Raw genomic sequence first — 24,957 nt, 5'->3', positions numbered from 1 at the left:
CAAATCACTATATATTATTTAGTCTGTAGTAGGGCTGAAACAACTAATCGATTAATCGACAACTAATCGATTATGAAATTAATCGATTACTATTTTCATAATCGATTAATCGGCCAGTAACAAAATGGGGTTAAATTTAATGAATCTGATGATATTTACTAGATTGACCCTTTAATAGTATATCTATTATATATCCTCTAATAGTATATACACTATATACCCTCTTATAGTATATACACTATATCATTCCTCAAATAGTATATACAGTATATCTCTCCTCTAATAGTATATACATTATATCTCCCCTCTAATAGTATATACATTATATCTCTTCTAATAGTATATACAGTATATCTCCTCTAAGCGTATATACAGTATATATCCCCTCTAATATATATATACTACTGTATATATCTCTTCTATCTGTTATTCTCAGAGTGGATTAGATATTTTGCTCCCTAACCATATAGTTGGTTATTTATATTTACCACTGCATTGAGATATTTAAGAATAAATTGTCTTTTTTTTAAACTTTACATATTAACTAAATTATACACCACACTTTTTTTTAAGGTTATTATCCGATTAATCGATTAATCGATTAATCGAAACAATAATCGGCCAACTAATCGATTATGAAAATTATCGTTAGTTGCAGCCCTAGACTGTAGGAAAGTTTTAGAGTCCACAAACTATGCTATATATCTGAAAATTGGTCAACCCTGATGTACTGATGGCCTATCTCATTTCTTGAGGCCCAAAAATGTCAGGACAGAACAAATATCCCCCAAATGACCCCTTTTTGGAAAGTAGATAGTCCAAGGTATTTAGTAAGAGGCATAGCGGGTTTTGTTTTTAGCAAGTATTAAGGAGTGATCCAGGAGGGACCTACTCTTTCCAATAGATGCTGTAGCCTTCAGGTACACCCTGACAGCCCTGACAACATCCTGTCAATGTAGGGCATATTTTGGGTTGGGACAGAAAAGGTGAAAGGAGGTAATCACCTTACACAAAATGGAAGGTTTTGGCCTCATAGCCACCCTGTTCTTGTGCAAAACAAGAAAAGTGTCTAACACATGTGATGAACAAAAAGGCTGCCTTAAAGGTGAGGCCTTCCATGGGATTCTGTCTTTTGAGGATATTAAGACTTCAGAAGTGAGATCTTGCAAATTTCTGGTCCTACCTTAGAGTACTTCTCATCATCTGGAGCTATCCATAATGTCGAAAACAAACTGTTGTAATGACTTTAGTAAGTGGACGGACCAGAGGGATACGTGTAGAAGTCTACTAGAGTAACTGACATATTGCAATAAGATTTGACTTTACTAATTGATTATGTTGTATCCTAAAATCATTTGTCATGATTGTTGCAGTAGAGTTTATTTAAACGACATCCTGGGCAAAAACAGTGGCTTGCATAAGGGTATTTCCTGAATGAATGGTGCTAAATCTTGTTAATTTTGCAGCTATCTGTTATAACCAATCAAAGTTTAAATAAAGTAAAATGGAATCAGCATTCTTTTTCTGGCTTTATTTCAAAGGTCACATTATGCTTTTTCACAACAAACATCTTGACACATACAATTTTAAAACTGAACATTTGCCAATTTTTTTGATTTAGTGATATGTGTAAAAGTAACATCTGTTCCATGAGGTCAACTCATTCATTTATAAAAAGAAAAATGTTTTTTTTTCATGATTTATAGATCATAGGTGGACATTCTTTTAGAGTAATACATAACATTCCGTAATAACATATTTCATTGTGATAGTTACAAAAAATATACAATTTATTTTTTTTGTGTTCCAGCACAAGGGGCCTGTATCCTTTGCAGTAACAAATAAGCCAAAATTAAAATGTTGACTGTGTTATAGTACTGGATGGTGACAATCTAAAATCTTTCAATCCAGCTACACACACAAGCTACACACATTAAAATGTACCTATTAAATGCATATACATACAATGTAAAGTGCGATTTTGTTGCACTGACCAATAATTCAGATATTTTGTTTACTGAATGTATAACAAATAATATGGAGTGTCTGCAGTAGTTTGCACAACTTGATATTCATTAGAAATGTGCAAATCAAACATTTGCAGTCAAAGTTATAAATCAAAAAAACTCATGAATTAAAGTATGAGGATATCTATGAGTATACTCCTTGATTATTTCCTGCCTTGACTACTGCAACTCTCTCCTTAATGGCCTAACCTTAAGTAGGCTATCCCACCTTCAGTATATTATGAATGCTGCTGCTAGACTAATACACCTCACTAATCGTTCCATGACTGCTGCCCCTCTCTGCCAATCCCTTCACTGGCTTCCCCTACCCCACCGTGTAAAATTCTAAATGCTAACCATAACATACAAAGCCATCCACAACCTCACCCCATCTACATCACCAACCTCATCTGCAGACATCGCCCAAATCGTCCCCTCCGCTCCTCCGAGGGCCTCCTGCTTTCTAGATAGTTATGATTTGCCAGCCCTGCCCTTACCCGTGTGGGGCATCTTGGGTAAGAGGGCTTTATGTATATAGTCTGATGAAAGTCTGGGAGTTATGGGAAGCATTGCAAGGCCCAGAGCTTGCAAAGGTTTAAAGCTTTAGCTTCGTATAGCTTCCCCTTAGATGGAAAGCTAATAAGGAGAGGTGCAGGACTAATGGGACCACTCACTTTCCTTTGGCTTGAAATATAAAACGCTGGCATACCCTAAACATTATGCTGTTCTCTATCTGTTTGTAACAAAAGCATGTGCCCCCGCCATTGGGATTACAAAGTATGTATAGATGTACAGTAAATCAACTGGTTCAGTACTGTGTTGGGTGTGTCTGCTTTTAGGGTCTTTTGTCATAAGGCCTGAGGAAGGTATGGAACTGGCTGTTGGTGATGCTGGTTAGGCAAATCATGAGGGCCTCCCAAGTGTGCCTCAGTATGGGCATCCAGGGGAAGATCCCACACCCATACCGACTCGGTAAACAGGAATGGGTTGAAGAGAGTTGCTATAAAAAGCAAATAGCAAGCATACAAAAGCACACTCCAGCTCCATCTGAAATATTTAATCAGTATATTGCTAATTATTCCATTGTATGTATAAGCTGATAATGTTTTACAGTACTAATGTTTGTAATTTTATCAAGTGTTAAGTATGGAAGTCAGCACATGCTTTTATTTCTGTAACCAATATAAAAGTAGTAGACTTGAAGTAGACTTTTATTTTTTTCTTAGGGATCGTGTACAGTCCTCAGAATAATATGGAAGCAGACATAGCACCTGCTTTTGAAATCTCCGCCATATACTCTGTACTGAAGCCATATTGGCAATGACTTAGTATAATATGGAAAATTTGTATTTTGTCACAGTAATCTATATGTGAATTATTGTCACAGCTATTCAATAATACACACTTTTTCAGATACAGGTAAACCTGAAGCCTATTTAATAGACTTTTGTATCAGGGTCTTTTCACACTGATGGCACGTGAAGCTGTTTATACTCTTTATGTAGCACAGGAAAATCACATTACATGTTAAGATCCATTCTTAAAAGTTAATTGTATACTGAATCACTGTGTGTTGTTTCCACTGACAGCAGTGTTGGGAACAAAACTGCTGACAGCATTTTTACCTTCACTTCTGAAACATGTAAGCACAAAAATATGGAAATCAAAATAGGTTTGAAAAAAAATGCATTTATAAAACACACTACAAAATGTTGTATCAAAATAATTTGTTTTCTTTAAATTATATTTTTTAAAGCTGGGGTATACAAATAAATTCAAAACGCATGGTAGAGTCAGCAGGCAAAAGGCTCAAACAGGTAATTGGAACATTTGATATTTGGGTACTGTAATCTGTCCAGCCCTGCTATAACAAAAAAAAAAAAAAAAACATTTTAAAATATATTTTGGTCACATTGATTTCTGCTCCATGATGTCCTGAGACTTAACCTGTTTCATCTTTCTTCATAATCTGCATTCTTCCTAATTTTGTATGCAAATTCCATTAGATATTCACCTTTTTCCATTATCTGAAAACAAATAGATTTACCCTTGTTATTTCAATGAATTGTATCAAAATATCGTAAATTTATATGAAAAATGGCTTAATAGATAACTAATAGTACAAATATCGGTTCTCAGCCTTTTGGCTAAGATCAGTTGTAGTATTTGTTCTTATCAGTGATCTAGTGGTGGTTCTGTGCTGTCAAGGGGGCTTGGAAGGTTAGTACTGGCTGGAACCCAAAGGGGTGCCCACAGGCAGTTGGGGCATTAGAGTAATTCCCTTGGGAAAGCTGGAAGAGCCCATTACCCCTGATTTGATAGTTTTACCTTGTCTGGCCATGGGCTGGGAGGGCAGAATGTCTGCGGTGTCTGCGCCCCCTGGGAGTGGTCACTCTAGGGGTGCTCTTAGTAACACTTGGGTGTGGGACCCCATGGTGTGAACAGAACACATGGTCACAGCACCAAATTTGCTGCACATTGCCATTTAGGGCTAGGCTTTTTGGCTAAGTCCAGGGGCAATTTCTGTCTACCAGGCCTTATTTTCTCCCTCTGTTTGTCACTTTTGTGTGTGTTTTCTCACAGATGAAAGGTGTGAGTCCATCGGGCTTGCCCTGACGTCTAGGGGGAGGATGTGTGGTCCTCAGGTTCCTTCCACCCTGCCTCTGGGGGGGGGTCTCTCTTGTTCACTTAGGGGTCTTTTTGTTCTAGGTCTTGCACTGTCACATGGAGTTACGTACGCATGCCTCCATATCTGGAAGTTCATTTTTTTTCTTAGCTCCCAGGGGGGAGAGAAGGAAAGCTAATTATGTGTTGTTGGGAAGGGTATCTAAACAAACCTCTAGCTTCTTTTCCCTGCATGAGCAAAATGAAGGTTAGATATGTGGTGACAATCAAGTGGGATCAATTGCTGCTGGTCTTTCATAGCATACATTTAATGATAAATCACTCATAAAAGCAATGATTCATCATTTGACCTATTTCTAGGACATAATTGATCTTCTGCCCTCAAAAGACTAAAAACTTGTAGCAGAAATTAGGAACAGAGAGATATCAACTTGTGATTCAAGCTAAATTTGTATGGATGTAAGAATCCGTATTTATTTTTTGCAGAAAACAAAAGTAGTGTACAATTGACATACTTTTTAAAGTTTGTACCTCAACATTTATGTAGGGATCTTTGTACGCTTTTGAATCACAAGTTCAAACTGATTAGGTCCTGTAATCTTTGCTAAAGTATTTCCTGTGCAAGAACAGAAAATCCATATATGATGTAGTTGTGAAGAAGATTCGATCCAGTGCATTTACAGCTTTATTTTGCAAGCAGACGTGTTCTCCTAACTATAAACAAAAGATCTAGCTGGCATCCCATATTTGCTGCTTGAGGAATACACCCATAACTAAAACAACAGCAACAACAGTATTCACTCTAGCTTGTCAAATCAGTAAACTGAGCAGTTGGCTTAGATGGCCATTTTCCACGCTAGGAGGCAAGGGATTGTCAAACAAATTGCATAGAAGACTGAAGCACACAATCATATTCCCTTTTATTGGCCAGCCAGGCTGCATGTTTCACTTCCCACTATCGGCAGAGGTTCTGCTCAGGCGAACACCCATATAGTTTAACTGTTTACCAAATCTCTGAACAAGCAAAATTCAAACTGGCAGCTCATCCCTATTTATAACTAGAAGTTAGGTGAAAACAGCTGAACTGGCTGGATATTGTGTTAAAGAAGTGCTCTGAAAATCCATCATTAATAAGCAATGCAATACAGTTCTGTATTTGCTATCATCATACATTACAGCCAAAAAAGCTTAAAATATTGCTTGTTCTTCTGTTGTAGGTGGAGAAATGGTATCCATGTACAACAGCGTTTATATATGTGTATATGCCTATGTGCATACTAGATATTCTAGGTAAATATTAAGATTCTGCCAGGTTCCTGGTCAGCCCTGTAGTCTTACTTGATTTTTATATGTTTGTTGATTTTACGTCAATAAACAAAAGTATGAATTTTGATATATTTGTGCTAATTCACAATTCCACCGAGGCTATTCATGCTCTTTATCTATTACACTAAGATGTTTAGCATTGAAGGTAGGCCAACAGACACATACAGTACATAAATATTGGGAAAGTAATACCTAAGAGGCACTTTTTTAAACTTTTCTGCACTCCCCTATTATCCATATCTGACACCAGAGCCCTGAGAAATACTGTGTATTTCTGATATAGGAGAGCATGTGACAACCATCCTGTTCCAAAATAAGCTCCACTTATTTTGTCAGTATATTATATCTGCAGGTACATGTTATGTTTATTAATTCTAATGATAAAAAATAAGTTATAAGTAAACATACATAAATGCAAATAAAAATTATGAGGGTCCTGCTCAAGTTAATGAGTTTTACTTATGAGTTACTATTATTCTTAATGCACAAAAAGTCTTTGTACATAAGCTTTTGTACAATCCAATTTCAAATTCCATTCTGTTCTCTTACCAGAATTGTTGGGTAGTTCACTTTGATTATGAGAGCTTACTGGATCGAGTGTCAATGACAAAAGAGGATCCATGCTGTTAAAGTCACCGCTTTCATCTTTGGCCATCCAGTTTATTGATGCACGACGGTGCAGTTCACTTCCCAGTTCTTCTTCATATGATCTGTGAAGAAACAATATGTTGATGATATGATAGCTCACATCATCCAATTTGATTATTCTGATGTTTCTTTGAAGTGAACTTCTGTTAAAGGAAATCATAACTATAGCTGGCCATAGATGGGTAGCATTTGGAACAAAAATTCATAGGAAGTGAATGTTCTAAGAAAGTTTGTTTAAATTGGTTAAATTGACGTTCGTTTTCAACTGCAGTGACAAGAAAATTCAAAGGAGCAGGATGGAAAATGTTTCTTAAACAAACACATTTTGAACAGTGTATGTGGTTTTCATTTGGGAAAGTCCATTCATTCCAAAATCAAATGTTAAAAGCAAACACAATCTTTTGAATGACATTTGAATCTTCATACAAATTTTTCTAAGACTTTCCCCCAAGAATTTTGATTTGAAATTCTATTCATCTATGGTCAGCTTAACTCTTCCACTGCATAGAAGGCAGACTCCAGTGCCTTTGCTTTCTTTCCTCCATTGCTGTACACAACCCCTCAAAGATCACTTGAAATTACAGACTATACCCAATGTTTTTTACTTGTACTAAGCTATACTCAACCATAATTGTATATGCTTTGGTCTGGGACTGCACACATGTAAGCACGTGCAAGCACGTGTCTCATCTCCAGATGTATTAGGATTTTCACCACTTTAAGGCCTCACAAACACAGGGTAAATATAATGTGTAATAAGCAATAATTATTGCTTGGGAGTTAACCAGAACATGATCCAGTAACTGAAGTAAAAACTTAGATCATTTGTAGCATTTATAGATTATTCTCTCTAGGGCCAGTATAACCTACCTACTCAAATCATTTATTTGAGGCCTGTGGCCTTTAATTCCATAAACCTTTTACTTTCTAATCATCCAGTTCTTTACTTTAATAAGAGTTATTCTTCGAATTTTGTTTTTAAAAGCAAAACATACAAAGATATTATGTTGCCTACTACGGAACATTATTTTAACTTATATTTCCAAGTAAAAGTAAGTTTATTTCTTAAAAGCATTCCTGATTATCTGCCCTGTATGTCTTGCATCACGTTATTTCTTTTGGATATTCTACAAATCTGTTTTGTTGTGTTGCAGAAGGGACTGAGAGCTCCAGAGCAGAAGAAACCTATGAATCCAACTGACACTGGCTTGAGAGGGGAGCCCCGTTTGGGGTAACCTCTCGTCTTGCCTCAAGGAAACAGGGAGACTGTAGTACTGAGAGGCCTTTTGACTACCTGTATTTTTTTTACATTTATGCCTGTTATTTAAATACTTTGCTGTCACACAGGGCGACAGCTTAGGACTTTTGGAGCACCTTCCTAGAGCACTCCAACATGAGTTTGGGACCCACTTTCAGCAGACTGTGCTTAGACCATACTGGCCAGTAGCGATTAAAATTACAGTTAGCTCACAGTTGTCATTTATAGCTGTTTCTTGAGATTGTTATTATATTGTTTGGTATTGCCATATTGCTGTAACAAAAATTAATCAAATTCTACTTTACACTTCTGGTGTGTTGGTGAGTTTAAGTTCAAGGTGAGTCACCACTAGGTGCAGCAGGAGGACCCAATGACTCAGCAGCTCCCTGGGGAGTCTGTGCTACACAGCTGAGCTGAAAAGCAGGCAACTTAACTGTTTTCTGCTACATTACAGCACATGAAGAACCCATTAAAGTAGACCTTGCAAAGCATGCAAGGTATGCTTATTTAGTGTAACCACTCCCTCTTGCTAAGACATTGCACTAAACGAAAAAAAAAACACTGGGAGAAAAGTTAGATAATATATTTACTTTTCCCTTGGCTTCCACAGTACACATCACCCTCTGGCCATGGGGATCCCAGGGAATGCTTATTGATTGAAATCTCATGGGAAGCCACAAAGCACAGTGCAGTATTGACTTCTTAAGAGATTTGGGCTACTAAATACTTCCCAGGATCTCCCCCAAATGACGTCACCCTCACTTAGACACCATTGGAATAAGCCGGTGAAAGGTAAATATATTATGTGACTTTTTTGCTCTGCAGATTTTCATTTTTTTAAGCATTTCAGCAGGGTGCAAGATCATCATTAAGCCCCCCCTGAAAATTCTTAGAATCAACTTTAGCTCATGAATTAACCCAATATACTCTTTTGTCTGCTAGTGTGAACTTGTGGGCAGGTGCAGGTTTTCTTCTATTCAGTAGGTGGTCCTGTGCCATCATACAGAGTTTGTTAGGAGAAATTGCTCCCTTGTGGACTTCATTGATGTCTCAGAAAGAGCAGCTGTCTTATAGGATGCTGCAACCTTTGGTGCCCTTTGGCAGCCAACTTGCTGAGGTAAGCTTTTAAATAAGGGGCTCCACATAATTTTGGCATACTTCTGGCAAGTGAATGGCAGGGAGAGGAACCGGCTTTTGCGGAACAGTGAATAGCTCAGGGTCAGGTTCCTGGCAAGGTGAGATAGCTTAGGGAAGACGCCGTCTTCATTATGCACACTCCAGTAAGCGTCATGGAGATGTGGAGCCAGTGCAGACTGCAGGAATGTTCTTCTAAGCCCAGAAGGGGCACTATCTTTGATAACAGAAGCTGTCCTCTGGTAACAAACTGTAAATGTTGAGAGTCTGTATATTCTCTGGACTGTTGACATCAGTGCTAAAATTCTGATTATCTGTTGCTGCAAACCAACTGTGCAAGAGATATTTAAAAGAGCTTTGGGCCCTATACACTGTGAGCGAGTATTTCCTCCCAGTACACGGCACCCAACTTAGGTCCCATCTACACACTTCCTGGATTGACTCATGTTGAAGAGGCAAAGTTGTAATCTGGAGTTAAATTTGGAGTCATGGGTTCCGAGCATTCAATGGCTAAAAATTTCTGCTACACCTACAACTCTGCCAATCCTCCTGCCCCGTAATTACTCCACCATAGAATAAGGGTGTCATCATAGACAGCGCAAGAGGAAATCATCCGGTGCTCCTTGTCAGCTCTTACATATGGATCTGATGACAGAGAACTAAACCATAATTGTACATAAAGGTGTTGCTGGCTCAGAACCCACACAACAGACCAGTAGTCTCAGGACATGTACCAAGAGCCTGAGCTTAGTAAAGTCCTTGAAAACATGAAACATAGAAGCATATAAAGAAAAACATTTACCCAAATATAGGGACAGTAATGAGCTGTGTAGTCACCATTTGCCTACAAAACAGCCCTCTATGATTTATATGATACTAAACCAATCATTTTCATCACTCATTGTGGATTATTTACTAAAAGCAAATAGGCTATTCACAAGGGAAATTGCCCCAGAGCTTAGTGTATGCAGTGAAGTTTCACTATGCAAACAATACTCAATCACACGTAAGGAAAACAAAAAACTGCATTTTTGCTTGCACATAATTGGATGATGGAAGTCAGCAGAACTTCACCTCATTTACTAAGCTCTGGGGCAAATTCCCTTGTAAAGTTCAGCTTCCATTGCAAAGTAAATAGTCTATTTGCATTTAGTATATCAACCAGTGGCACCCCACTCATAAGGGGCGCAGGGGCGCTGCCCCCCTAATCTATGCGCCTGGCACCTAATCTCTATGCAGGGTGCTGGATGCATTAATTTCACTGTGTGTGTTTGTTTTTTTGAAGCACGTAATTAGAGCCTGACGCTCTAATGGGCTACTAGTAAGGTGGGTTCGGGCGCAGAGCAGTAGTGTGACATTAGAGAATTAGTATTTGGTAATGTCTTCCTGCTTCTCCTCCCGGACAATCAGGAGGCAGGCCCTGAGACCATATCGGTCTCAGGACCCACTTCCTGTTCGGCTGGAAGGAGAAGCAATGACCCCAGCTCTTCCCTCCGCAAGCTGTGGCCATTTGCAGCGAGGAGCAGCAGGTGGCAGGGCAGCATCAGCCTCTTTCAGCTTCCAGGAGCCCTACCCCGGATCCAGCACCAACACCACCATCTCGACATCATCCTCCTAAAGTAAGGCCATGTCTGGGGAGGGGGGGGGCAGGTTTGTTTGCCGCCCTCCCCCAAAAATTGAACACCAGCCGCCACTGATATCAACCTTAATGTTTACCATTTCATAGATTTCATAAATATATGTTTTAACTAGATTATTAATTATACATACATATTACTATTTTAAAATTATAATTCAATTTCATCTTATAAAACCTTTAACATAGCTAAATTTAAAATGATATACTTACGACAGCCTTTTCCCCCGGGTACTGCCAACACTGCCAATAGCAGAACATTTTGATTTCATTTCTGGTGGTGGGTATTTATTTATTGATCCTATATGCAAAAAACAGTATTTACTGAATTTAATGAGCATTGGGGAATCATTGTAATTGTCAGTGAGATGATGAAAAGCATCAAGATTCTAATCTCATACCTAAACCTTGGACGTTCCTGTTTAGCTCTGGAGTTATGTAAATTATTGAGTGTGTTGAAAGGGACATGAAAGCATATGTACATATTTGGTAATAAAACTACAGTAGAGTAGTAGATAGTTTTGGCCTTTCTTACATCATGGGCCCAGGCGGTTGAATCACATGCAAAATTTCATATAGTTATGCCTTAATACAACATAAATCTTTTGTGTTTTATTATAGTTGGATCTGTTTCATGATTAGAACATTTGAACACAGATTTGTTAATTAGAAACAGAATTGTTTCTAATTAAGAATCTTCTGTCTTTGCTGAAAATGGAGTTTAATGCTATATGAAAGCATACTAGACAACATATGTGTGAAAAATACATAACTGCTTTCCTAAAATTGGTACTTTGTTTTAAATGGTATATAAAAACAAAACCTTTTAGCATTCTGGAGAAAGTGATGAGGAATTTAGATCTGTGTCTCCACTACAGTGATTCTCCCTCCCTCAAAAAATGTGGATTTTCCCCAGAACAGGAATAGAAGAGGAATCTTTGAATTGCTTATTCTGGTGACAACTATATAAGAGGCTGTTCCTCCTTATTTTTCAGAGCTATCATCTGACTTCATGTTGTGTCTCAGGGCAGGAAGTAAAGAAACATCTCCCCAATAGTATACAAATAGCAAACAAAACTGACAATCAAAAGTTTTGCTTTTAGATATACTTTTATGTAGGCTGATAAATATAAAATTACTGTATATGCAATGGAGGAGACATTTTATATTTATTTGTTTCTTTGCAAAAGTACTTACGCCTTACGGAGTTCAAAAAAGAATGGGTAAATCCAAGCGCATATCCAAACTCTGGTTTGTGAATTCTACCGAGCTGCAGAAGGTGATGATCCACAGGAATGCTGGGAAGATCCATTAATTCCGTATCATTATATGTTTTACCCGTGAAAAGCACAAATATTGGATACCCTTGACACTTGGCATTCAGAGAAGCTTGGGCAAGTGTTTGTTTGTCCCATTCACTTGTCTCTCCAGATAATATTATGATGATAGCCTTGTGCTTCCTTGCATTTGATGCTTTGGACATGATGTTCTTAATTGTCCATTGTAAGGTAAAGCCAAGAGCAGGTGGACCTTGTAGGTGCTTGACATTCAATAGGTGCTTCTTCAAGAGTATATTGTTATCATAGGTTGATAAATCAAACTCAACATGAGGGCTTGCTTCATTACTTGGCCTAAAGTTATGGGGTGTGTTGCTTACTAGAGCCACCCGGTCACCAGTGCTTGAGACAGTAAGCCTGTCGATCATTGTACTAATAAACCCTTTGGCTGCTGCAAAGTTATCTTGCCGCATGTTGTATGAGCTATCCAGCAAAAATGCCACATCCATAGGAGGCCTCTGAAGTAAAGGTCTGTTCACGCATTGAGGATCTGGCTTACATTTATCTGAAATTGAAAATGACTGTATAAGCAAGGATGACAGTTATAAAAAGCAGATTATTAATATTGAATATAAAGCCATTATTTATATTGAAAAGGTCAAACCTATTTATGTCAACAAAACTGCAAAGATGCTATTATACGAAGTATCTATATTCTAACAAGAAGGGATTGATAGCGTGGTTATTACTATTTTTATTTGTCATAATTTTGATGTCAACTCCCGGTGACCACATGGATAGTGTTTCTTCTGAATGATGTCTTCTATATGGGTGCAACAGCATGTTCATAATTTATGCGACTGTATCTAGCCATCTTATTGCTGCTTGTTCTTTTTCAGGCAATATTTTCTATTCCAGTGAGCTGATCCTACTCATAATATGTCTAGGAGAGGACAGCTTCAGCCTAGTCATATGAGCTTCCAGTGAAAGTTTGGCCTTTGCTGGTTTAAGGATCCATTTGTATGGTTCCCTTGGTGAATATTATATACTTAAAATTCCTTGCCAAAACCAAAATTCAAAGCCATTATTACTTTTCCTACTATGTGTCTATTGTTCAACGTTCAAATTTAACAGACAAAAATTGGCCTGGGCAATTCTTATCTATGGTTTTATAGACACATCATTAAAAGTATTGAAGTGTCAATGTTTAGGCCAAGTGATAACACTTCTTTTGAAGTGATGGGATCATGGGGTGAATTACTACTAGGAATACTATCTGCACTGGGGGACATTTATCAAACTGGAGCAGTTGTGTGTGGCAACCAATCAGTTTCTTCAGCTTATTCAGTTATAGAACAAACAGAGACCCTCAAGTGGGACTTTCTAGGACAAAAACTCCAATTGAGCATAGGACAATAGAGTATGATAAAATATAAAAGGACACAGACTAGACTGTGTCAGGTACAGTACATTTAAATAGATGTAAAATAAGCAATATAGATAACAATGCTCATGATATCACAACCACTAATTTTGTATCACTCTTGGACACATGAACAGAGTGATACCCAACACATTTCAAGGTCATGCATTTTTCCTCTTCATCAGGGGCAAGTGGTGAAGGTATCTATGATATCATGTACAAGCAGGTATCTTTGTGTATCACTTCAAAGGTTTTTTGTTAAAAACAAGGGTAATATGGCTCTGCTGGCTCTGAATAATCCAGGGAAGACTGAAGACAGGGCAGTCACCCCACTTACGGCAAAAAAAGGGGGGGGGGTGGAGCAAGAAAGCACAACTCACCGGATCACCCACACCAAGGGGTCAGAAAGTTGAGTATCTCAATCACTTATCATCCAGAAATGGACCCAAGGGTTACAGAGCCTAGGGGCTGGGAGCCACGCTGTAGGACTATATGTTTGGTATGGTTTATTTAAGAGGAGTAAATGTGGTTACAGCTCCATTGGTGTCCAATTAGATGAATAAAAGAGATTCACTTTGCATACATGAATGTTACGGTATGCCTTAGTTGTATACCATTTTTGGCCAATTTCTAAGTATTTTTCCAAGGCACCTTCAAAGACACCTGAAGGCACCCTGGTAGAAAAAGGCTGGTCTATGCCATTCATCTATACAGTGAATTTGTGAACATACTGTCCTCTGAGACCAGGGGCCACCTCAAAAACTTTAAAAATGCCTGCATGCACACACCAGATGGATGGTAACATCTATCTGGTATGTGCATGCAGTCATTTTTAAAGTGTTTGGGTTTGCCCCTGGTCTCAGAGGCCACCACTGATAAATTGAAAGGTCTGAATCTGATAACTGCTGGTGAGGTGATTTAGACTTAAGAAGTTAACTTTTTTTTTTAGCATATAGTATATAACATTTAAAATGATTTGAAAGCATTATATACAAATTTCAAGACACATTTCATGAAAAAGTATATGTGGAAGGGGTAAATAAAGTAGCTATAAAGTCTGATATTTGCCAGATGGCTAAAATACAGTCTACTATATATATATATATATATATATATATATATATATATATGTGTGTGTGTGTACAGTATACATTGCCACGTAACATGAAAAAGTCTGCCTTACTTTCCAACCGTTAAAACAATGGTCGTGGTCACTTACGTAGGTCAAGGCATTCAGGCTTACAGGATTGTAGTATATTTGAGGAAACAGTTTGTTTTCCCAAATATACCACAATCTCTTGATCAAGCTCAAGACCCAAATACACGGGAAATCTAAGAGCCCCCGATACATGTTGGCTGTTCTGAATTGTCTTCTTGTGAGCAAGCATCAATATTAAAAGCAGGCAGTTGAACGCAGTTGAATTCTTAGCCCTTGTACACACGGTCGGACATTCCGATGGACAATGTCCGACAGGACCGTGTTGTCGGATAATACGACAGTGTGTGGGCTCCTTCGGACTGTTTCCATCGGAGTATCTGACGGACCAAGTTTTCCAGCTGGGCTAAAAAAAATTCCGACAACATGATCCGATCGGACTTTGCCGATCATGTGTAGAGAATTCCGATCGGACAAAGTGCCACGCATGCTCAGATCAAATTCCTAGACCAAAGCTATTGGCTACCAGCCTGAACATAGTCCCGTCCTAATGAAATAATGTCATCACATTAAGTACGATCAGATTTTCTGACAACTTTGTCCGACTGTGTGTATGCAACAGTTTCGGACAAAATCCGTCAGACAAAATCCGACAGATTTGGTTGTCGGAATGTCCGACTATGTGTACAAGGGCTTAGACCTTCTATTGAGCACTTTCACCATACTTTGTGCACATACATTTTGAATGGTTATTGGGCAGGCCTGTACAGTTGCATGTTTATAATCTGGACTAATCCCCAAAAAAAAGGGTGCAGCATTTCAAATTGCCTTAAAGGAACATAGGGTAACTTCCCAGTGTGTTAGAAAAAACACAGGTACTTCTGACTTTCAGCTCTGCATTCTGCCCCCAAATGGCACCAAATTGCACCTTGCATCATTACCTCATGTGGTCCATGACCAGGAGCAGAGCGATTAGGGCAAAATAGGCTGTTTCTTTAACTTTCAATATCAGTTTAAAATCTGTTTTACAAATGTTTAATGTATTAAACTTTTCATTTAGAACTGAACATCAATTAAAGTGGTTGTAAACATTCACAGAAGTGACTGGTCTCGGGTGATACGCAGAAATTAAACAAATCCTCCTACATAAGTTGTACCTGTTTTCTGCAGTATTCTATTTTCTACATCCATTCAAAATGCAGAACTTACACAGGATCTCTCTGCTCTAAAAAGCAGGGGGTGGAAAGCTGAAGTTACATCAGTGTAGAGAGCTCTGAGAGCTGATTGAAAGTAAAAGGACACACCCCCTTCATACAGCATACGGGAACAGAGCCCAGGCTGTGCCCTCCCCATCACTATTTATCTCTTGGTGTCAAGAAAACTAGTTAAAAGTGATTCATGCTGATAGAAGCAATGAACAGAAATTACACTTAGTGCTCTGGATTGAGACAAGTACACACTATGGAGGGTCATATTTTGCTCATATTTTATGTCTGAGGTTTACAACCACTTTAAGTTTTTGTCCTTGGTGTTGCACTTATAGAATTTAAAAAAGACAATTATTTATGCTACTTTTGGAGCATAGAATCTACAGTACCTTTAAAAATTATACTTTCATTGAAAATGAGGTATGACTTAAAGTAGAATGTAAATACAGGGCTGAAAGCTTCTTTAGGTTTGCTGTGTAAATAAAACAATATAAAACCCAACAAAAAACCTTTGTACCTTTTTTTTGTTGCTGAAGTCAAATGATTGCTATAGCCTTTCACTCTCCTGAGCTCCAAAAACTGGGATGGACACACCACAAGATTGGCTTCTGTCAATCACACTGTGTCTGAGTCTGTGATGTCTCAAGCTGACTATAGAACTAGACTACAATAACTAGACTAACTAGACTAACTACAAGAACACTGTACTGATGTGTAGGTTTCATTAGAGGCAGCACAGAAGCAACCTGACTATGCTAGAATAGATTTGCTTCCATGCTTAGCAGGGTCAGTAGGTAGATCCTACAAATGGGGACTAAAAGATCTCCAGTTATTAAAGGAGAAGTAGGGCCAAATTTCTTTTGGCCCTACTTCTCCTGTGGGTCACAGGAGTGCAGAACCACATGCACCCCCATATTCAGCCAACAGCGGGCCAAAGTTTGCTGTCAGCTGACGTCACTCAGCTGGTCCAGGCTCTGGATGGATCCCCACTTTAATGTCTTTATCAACCCAGATTCCTGACCAACAGCTGGCTCAGTCTCTTAGTGCCCTGCTGACAGCTTGAGCCAGCCACTCCTCCCCCTGCACAGCATGGTGGATCTGTTGTTTTTAAAAATTAAAATATATGTCACTGAGTGATGGAAAATTAAAAATTTTAGTGTTGTCACCAGAAAAAGAGGTGGAGAAAAATCTTTCAACGGGAACACCTGTTCTAGTGATAACTGTCTTATAGGGAAATTCCCCTAACTTTGTAAAATTTCCTTTAACTTCCTGTTGCATCTCTGGGGCAGACAGTAAAGGGAAATTGCCCCAATGTTAAGCAAACAACAAAAAATAACATGGCAGAAGTTTTAACCCTCTATCCAAATTAAAAAGGAAAATTTGGGCTTTATGTACACCTTATAATTTATTATTCTTAAAAGCAAAATACTAATTTGGTTTAATAGAAGTATGTTTTTTGTAATACTTACCAAAACAAAGGGTGCAGGCTTGTAACGTTCTTAATGGTGGTTTATAATCAGCACTTAGAGGAATATCAATTAATTTAAAAGTTCCCGTATCATCTATCTATTAAAATAAAGTATAAATATTACATTAGGTTTCAAACCATGTAAATCATTTTAACAAGATAGTCTAGATATACCCTTGAAAAAATTAAAATGCATACAGGGACCACATCCTACCTACTTAGTATTTAAAGGAGTTGTAAAGGTTCAGGGTTTTAAAAACAAAAAAAACCTGGATGGAATTACTGATGAAGGCTAATGAGATGCCGACACACGTTTAGAGGGGAGGAGCCGAATCTGTGAAGCATCATGCAGATTTGCGGTGAATGAAATGATGATTTGAGACATGCTGTTTTAAAGTTTTTATCTTGTAAGTGGATTTAATTTTTTTCCCTGTTATGTATTCTTCTACATATTTTTGGTAAAAAAAAATCACAATAAGCGTATATTGATTGGTTTGCGCAAAAGTTATAGCGTCTACAATATAGGGGATAGTTTTATGACATTTTTATTATTCATTTTTTTTTACTAGTAATGGCAGTGATCTGCAATTTTTACCAGGACTGCAACAATATGGCGGACACATCGGACTATTTTTGGGAACATTGGCATTAATACAGTGATCAGTGCTATAAAAATGCATTGGTTACTGTAAAAATATCACTGGCAAGGAAGGGGTTAACACTAGGGGCGATCAAGGGGATAACTGTGTTCCCTAGTGTGTGTTCTAACTGATGGGGTGAGGGAGCTGTGTAGGGGAGATGACAAATCGCTGTTCATACTCTGTATGAACATACGATCTGTCTCTTCTCACCTCTGAGAACCGGAAACCGTGTGTTTACATACACAGATTCCGGTTTTCTATGTGTCAGCAGTGATCGCAGGAGCCCGGCGGTGATCGTGACCACCGGGCACTCGTATCGGCTCTGGGGGCGAGCAGCGGGTCTGAATAGCTGCCTCCGGCATTGCTCGCGCGCCCCTAGTGGCCCAGGGCGAAGCCATGTAACATTGGTTCACCCAGCCATGCCATTCTGCAGCAGTACATCTTCGGCGGCTGGTCGGCAAGTGGTTAAAGGATAAGTTCACTTTTTTTAAAATGATAATAAATGCACATCTTTTTTTGGTAAAAAAAAAGTGCTTTTATTGTTTTTTTTACTTGGAGCCTGGAAAGCATTGCAGCCACGATCAGCAGATCGCAGGGGCCATGCAGGACTCCTGCAGACTTCTCAGTGTATCTGTCTGCTCGTACCTCATATGGGCAGGCAGATACATACTGACCAGAAAAGACTATCATGGTTCGGTTGAGAACTCTGGTAGTTCTTTGAAACGACAAGCTGACAGCTGCAAAGACTGATGGGACTTGTAGTTTCCCATTCACAGAGGACTGTGAATAAATGACATGGAGGGTGGAACATGTAACATGCTCCAAAAGGTGAAATTAACTTTTATGCTTTGACAAAAAACCTGGACTCTGATTGGTTACTATGCAGAGCTGCACCAGATTTTGCACTCTCCAGTTTTAGTAAATCAACCCCTATGTCTGCTATAGCCTCCACTCCTTTCCTTATGACTGCTATTGGAGAGACAAAAGTGTACATAACCCCAAGTTAAAAAAATGTATTATATTCCAGATTACCAATAACATGTCTCTTGGTGACTATGCTTACTCACTTACATTTTTCTTCTTGGATTTAGGTATACTTTACATTTACACCTGTGAGCAAAACTAATGTGATTTAAGTTTACAGATGGAGGAACAGTGAGAGAATAAGCACAAATCAGAGAAATACACATTGATAGCCATGTTTATACTTTCCAATCTAAAGTATTTTGTAACTTTGTCACAAAACATCCCTTTTAAGAAGTTGATAGCTTAGACGTAGCTAGGTAAATAGTACGGAGAACCTTTAAAACTTTCTTAGTGTAAAGTTTGACTGCTTCTCCCTAAAAAAATGAATAATTATCTCTCTAAAAAATGAATGAATAAAAAGATTCCTTTTCAAATAATAATAGCCAATAGGTACACTGAGATATGCAATGTGGATTCATACCGAAAAGGCCCGTTTGATAGCAGGTGCAGGGGTGAACGCAATAATTGCTGGTATAATCCCAAGAGCGTTGTATTCCATCACTGCCGTATTTATGGAAGCAACATCTTCGGAAGGACCATTGCTGAAAAACACTGCAATCTTTCTTACTGTGGCTCCTTGAACAGATCTCTTGAAGATGTTCCTACCTACAAACCTCATGCAGTTTCCAATGTCACGAGGACCAGAGCTTTCCAGAGTTATTTTCTTCACAGCTGATAACAGCTTTTCTTGGCTGTGGAAATCAGCAAAACGTATCAGATGTTTGGTATGTGTGTTGAAGGACACCACTGCTACTCTTGCCCCAACGGGGCAATTTTTTTCCCTGATTTCAATGTTGCTCAGAAGTGATGTGACCATCTCTATCATCCTTGTGAAGATTTCTGGTGTCATACCATTGGCCATATCCAAAGCTAAGACCAGTTCTGTTGGGTAGGCAGGACACATAGCTTTTTCTAAACAAAGTAAATAAGCAGTTAGCATTGATTGTTCATCCTGTGGCAAAACTTTTACATTTTTGGTAATGTGAGTTTCTGGTCAGGGAGTATTTTTCTATTATTACCAAGAAGCACACAAGACCCAACTGACCCTTTAAGCTGGAAGAACTGTGGAGCAATAAACCCTCAGGGTTCACAGCAGAAGCACTGAAGCTGTCCGGGTTATTTCACTAAGCTGCTTAGCTCCCCCTGCATAGCAAATGCTGCAGAGAGACGGCTGCTCAGTGGTCCTCTGCAGCATGCAGGATGTTTTATTTTGACTCTGGCTGCGTTCTTACAAAAAAAGGAAAACTTCCCACAAGTTTTGTTTTCATGTACCATAAATTTATTAAGCTAATTTAAAAAGAATATTCAATTGAGATTTGAGGTAGACATGTGCATTCGTTTTCGTACGAATGCATTTTAGTCTGAATTTCAAGTATTTTTGTTATCGTTTTAACAAATGATAACGAACGCGCAGAATCTGACAACCGAAAGATCTGACATAAACAAATGCTTTATTTTCGTTTTTTGTTGCGACAACAGTTCGATATAGATAGGAGATTCGACATGATGCTGACAATAGAAATCTGTATCCACCGAACCTGTGGTCGAATGTGCCTAACCTTAGCTCTATTAGTCCACGATTATTCTACATAGAGAGAAGAGATTCGACATTATAGAAACAATAGCAAAAAAGGTTGAATGTACCTAACCTAACTCTATTAGTCCAAGATTATTCGACAGAGAGGAAAGATTCAACATGAAGATTCGACGAAGCAGTTGCCGTGAGTGGACATTTATGGTCAAATGCTCCACCCACAGGCTATAGAAGAATTCTAATGTTGGTTGACTAGTAATAATAATTAATAAATATAATTATTACTAGTGTCATATGACATTAGAATTCTACTATAGCTTGTAGGCGGAACATTTGACCGGAAATGTACGATTGCGGCTTTGTACAGTTTAGGTGCTCTGTCAAATCTTCTTAGAACATTTGACAGACACCATAAGCCTTCAATGACAGATTCAACCTTAATTATTTCGGATTTTAGGAGGAATGCCTTTTTTAACGAAAGAAATTAAATAAAAACAAATTTTTGGGAGTAACGAAATAAATGTATTTTTCGGACGAAAACTAAATTCCAAAACAAAATATTTCAGTGTGCACATGTCTACTTTGAGGTCCCTACTAGGGGGCACTTAGAGACTGTAGAAAAGATAATGTTTAACCTCTGAAAATTGAATGCAATCTTTACTGTAACTGCATTGAAAAAGTGAAATGATCTCCCCCAGTAACTGTTTTTTTCATTGCAGAAATTATTAATGGGTAGTAAGATTTATAATGTAATTATAATAACATGGCAAAATGTTGATGCAAGGAGTTGTCTGACTGTCTTTGAAACTTAGAGGATTTTTGCTGTTGGAGGATATTGCCCTATGCAGTACCTATCACAGCATTTTTTTTTTTTTTGGAAGAACGTCAGGAGCGTCTTTTGAATTTAAGAGAAACTACCTTTGTTGAGAAAAAAACAATCCCCTCTGTGTGATGATCAATGTACATTGCAGGGAGTTTAAGAAACTTTGTTACAGAGTCCTATCTGTTACTGCTCTGAAGAAAAGGTAATTTGTTGTCTGTACAGTGAATCTGAAAGGGAGTGACTGCTGGTGCACTTGCAGGGCTCCAATGAGGAAAATGCAGAGTGATTAACCCCTTGTGAGCCTCTTGCAGAGGATGCCTAAAAACTGACTTGTATCTTAGTGCAGACTTCTGCGAAAATCAGTGAGCCAACCCACAAGCAGGCAATTACATTTCTGGGGGTGTTTCCTATACCATTGGTGTACAAAGTTCTTCCAAGTTGACAAATTACATTTTTTCCATGAGTGGAATTACCCATGAACTAACCTGCATCCATTTTTACAACTCTGGCTTCTAGCTTATATGGCATAGACCTTCTTATTTTGCACAGTAAAGGCAGTTTTACCATAATTAGTTTGACTGAATAGTATTTTAGTACATGCAAACTACATAGCCTTTGAAGGTCACTCTATCAAACATATTTGACATCCCTTTTAGCTTAGTACCATATTTATAATTACTTAGGCATTACAAAGTATAAAAGCTGAACTTTTCTTACCTTGGCAGCAAGCTGGAAGAGAAATAGAAGTAGAAGGAGATTCGTATTAGAATACATTAAAATATATTTTTTTCCATCTTATTTATTATTTGCTAATTAGAATGCAATAGGATCATTTGCTTTCTTCCTTCTTTCCTCAATTGTGACAAAAGATTTTTCTCTTCTTTCATTCTATATCTGATTTGTTTCACCGTTTACAGTATATGTACGTAAAGACAATTTTTTGGCCTGCATGTCCTTCGCTTTCCAGTTTTGACAGCCCATACATTTGAATGGGCTGCCAAACACACTGAAACATGCAAGCACTATTTTTGTAAATAACTTAACACCAAACCACATGCTACTGTGGTATTTGTGACATGCATTTGGGATGGCAAAAAAAAGTAATGGCACCTGCGTGTATCCCAAAAATGGTTGGGCTTTCACATTGAGTGCTGGAAACATGGATGGAACGCACCTTTCCTGCACTGTGGTCCATGTGATTGGGCCCTTTAGAGTTTCACAAGAACAAAAGCGAGGTTAAATCTTCCCATGGGGCACCTGTTTCAGTGACAAATAAGAGGAGAATTCCTCTAACATCCTGTTACTTTTCTGGTACAAGAAAAGTAAGGAAGTATCCCCAATTGTACACAGACAGCAAAAAAATAACCAACAAGGATTTTACCCATCTTTATTCTTTCCAAAAAAACAAAAAAAGAAAGAAAAGTTTTGCCTATACATTAGCTTTAAGATTACAAAGATGTTTTTTCCCATATATTATTAGTTGTGTAAGTCATATTTTAAAATGTGCCCTTTTGTATTAATCTAGATTTCATCCAGGGTAAAGTGAAAACCCAAGTACACCTCTAAAAAAACAACTTTCCTGGCTATGCAGTTTGACCATGGTATGTAAGTCAAAGGGCTATCTGAATTGATTAACAATTCATTTGCATTGACAAAAAGGGATGGACCTGTATAGCACTCTGCGGCTATCTGCATACGTTGCACTATATCCACAGGTGAACGCCCAAGTGCCTGAAGCAACATCCAGTGCCTGAAGCAACATTATACACCATCCTTACAACATGGGGTCTGATAAAGGCTTCTAAAATTTACAAAGGTTACACTGACCTAGACGCAGTGCTTCTATTGTTGTATTAAAAATAAGTGATAAGTTGATCGAAGAATTAAAGAAGAGTAAAATAATAAACTATTAAACCTGTGAAAAAGTCTGATATGATGAAACGCATCGGCTGGTGATTACTCGGAAACCGGAAGTGACGTTAGTACATCAGAAGGACGAGTGGCGAGACACCAGCAGCTATTGTAACTGCCGTGGAGTGGTGAGATTGCTGCAGGGTTGTTACCTGACTGCCTTTTATGCTCAATGTGTGTCATTTTAGTTTTAAATCTGAGTGAATTATTTTTTAAAAAAAGCTTGTGGTTGGAAGTACTGTAATACACTATTGAACACTATTTTGTTCTCTTTCTACCGCATATGCTAAGTGCATATGCTGGTGAGATAAGAACTAATGAAATATGGAATTTGGAGAATTTGGAATGGATTTGAATAACTGTTAAAGCGCTATTGCCTCTCATGAGAATGAATGGTAATTGGGTTTAGTGAGTGTTAGTGACTGTTACTAATAAGAGAGTGGGACACATTCTTGTCACTTTGGTGGTGGATTCAAGGTCCATCTTTTTCAGCAGGAATCAACACTTCTGTGAGACGCTTATATGGACTTTTACTTTAAGGACTGATTCCTTATTGATTTTTTTTCTTATGTTCATGTTTTGAAAGATTTGTTTGCTCTACTGTACATTATTTCACTTTTCTTTATATTACAATTATTTCTCTGTCAGGGAGAAGAGGTCCATCCAAGGACACTAACAGAAAATGGAGGTCCCTCAGAGTGGGGTAGGATTATAGGGGTAAGCCAGGTGGTGTCTATAGCAAAGCTTTGCTAGCGTCAAATCATCTGAAGGAACCAGCCTATAACCCAGAACACATGAATATTCAGCCTGTGTGCTGTACTGTATGATTAGAATAAATCACTTATATGTATCTCAGCTTAGAAAATAGGTTTTATCTGAAACTCTGCTTTAATTAAGAAACTTGATGGTCTTCAGTAGGGATAAGCTTGTGTTTGTTCCGAACCAGGTTCGGGTCTGAAACTGGAAGCCAGTTGTCATTCTTGAGCCAATAAGCTGTGGGCACTGGATTCCCCACCCTGCAGCTGATGTACACAAAAGGGTAGGGATGCTTGTAACATATCTACTGAAAAAGGATCATTTAAAAATTTCCCAGGGTTAGGTTTTAAGGAAAACATTATCTAGCTTATGATATTTAGGGGATAAGAGTGTTATTTTAGTGTTACTTTATAGGTTATATATCACTATATTATTAATTAATAAAGTTTTTTTGAGGGGCAAATATTCAGGTAATGTCTTATCCCTCACCTTTTCTCTATGGTTGTTGAGTATATAACTTGTAGCCCAGGTACCTGCCAGCCACTGCAGAGGAGACTCCATTGGTAGAAATATTAAGTTGAGCTTTGGGTCTCTTTTAACCTGTCATTTATACCCTATATATACTTTTTTACATGGAAAAACGTAATGTGACCCCCTCTTTAAGCAATGAAATGTGAATGTGCTATGCTAAGTGATATGTCAAAAAACCCTGTGCATGTTGTCATAGGAGAAAAAGTAGCATATATTCAGGTATTTCTCACTGGAATCTCTATTCCAAGTCCCAGCTTATATAATTATATGCCAGCTGGTGCATGACCTTTTCTGCATGCACACCAAGATATACTTATGTGCAGTACAATTCTCCTTTTTCTCCCAGTTCATTGAGGATTTTTTAAGCTTTTTACAGTTTTTTTTTAATAATCACCCTGTGCACTTGTAGTTTCATTTCTACATGGTATGTGTATTTATTGCTAACAGCAGCTACAGGTATATGGACCCAAATCACATTTTTATGGAGTATGGAGAAAAACCCATGCAAATGTCATACAGATAATAGTGTCCTGATTGGGATCCAAACTGGGCACTTAAATGCTGCAAGGC

At 38.1% G+C, this 24,957-nt stretch overlaps 1 protein-coding gene across 1 annotated transcript in view; it reads right to left on the bottom strand.

Annotated features, from left to right (window-relative positions):
• Window positions 1–1,516: 1,516 nt before the first annotated feature.
• The window catches only part of LOC143996451 (collagen alpha-6(VI) chain-like), a 357,097-nt gene continuing 333,656 nt past the window's right edge, over window positions 1,517–24,957 (bottom strand). Inside the window, exons 34-40 of the mRNA XM_077491501.1 lie at window positions 21,907–21,918; window positions 19,254–19,744; window positions 17,167–17,263; window positions 11,831–12,475; window positions 10,847–10,934; window positions 6,507–6,667; window positions 1,517–4,033 (exon numbers count right to left, since the gene is read on the bottom strand). Of these exons, the coding sequence (XP_077347627.1) occupies window positions 4,017–4,033; window positions 6,507–6,667; window positions 10,847–10,934; window positions 11,831–12,475; window positions 17,167–17,263; window positions 19,254–19,744; window positions 21,907–21,918 (1,511 nt within the window). The 3' untranslated portion in view covers window positions 1,517–4,016. The remainder of the gene's footprint in view (window positions 4,034–6,506; window positions 6,668–10,846; window positions 10,935–11,830; window positions 12,476–17,166; window positions 17,264–19,253; window positions 19,745–21,906; window positions 21,919–24,957) is intronic.

The sequence above is a fragment of the Lithobates pipiens genome, unplaced genomic scaffold, assembly GCF_037356315.1.
Source record: "Lithobates pipiens isolate NorthernLeopardFrog02 unplaced genomic scaffold, aLitPip1_a1.2 Scaffold_19, whole genome shotgun sequence".
NCBI classification, from domain to species: Eukaryota; Metazoa; Chordata; class Amphibia; order Anura; family Ranidae; genus Lithobates; species Lithobates pipiens.
Note: the sequence above shows the minus strand (reverse complement) of the source record. Positions and strands in the feature narration are given on the sequence as shown.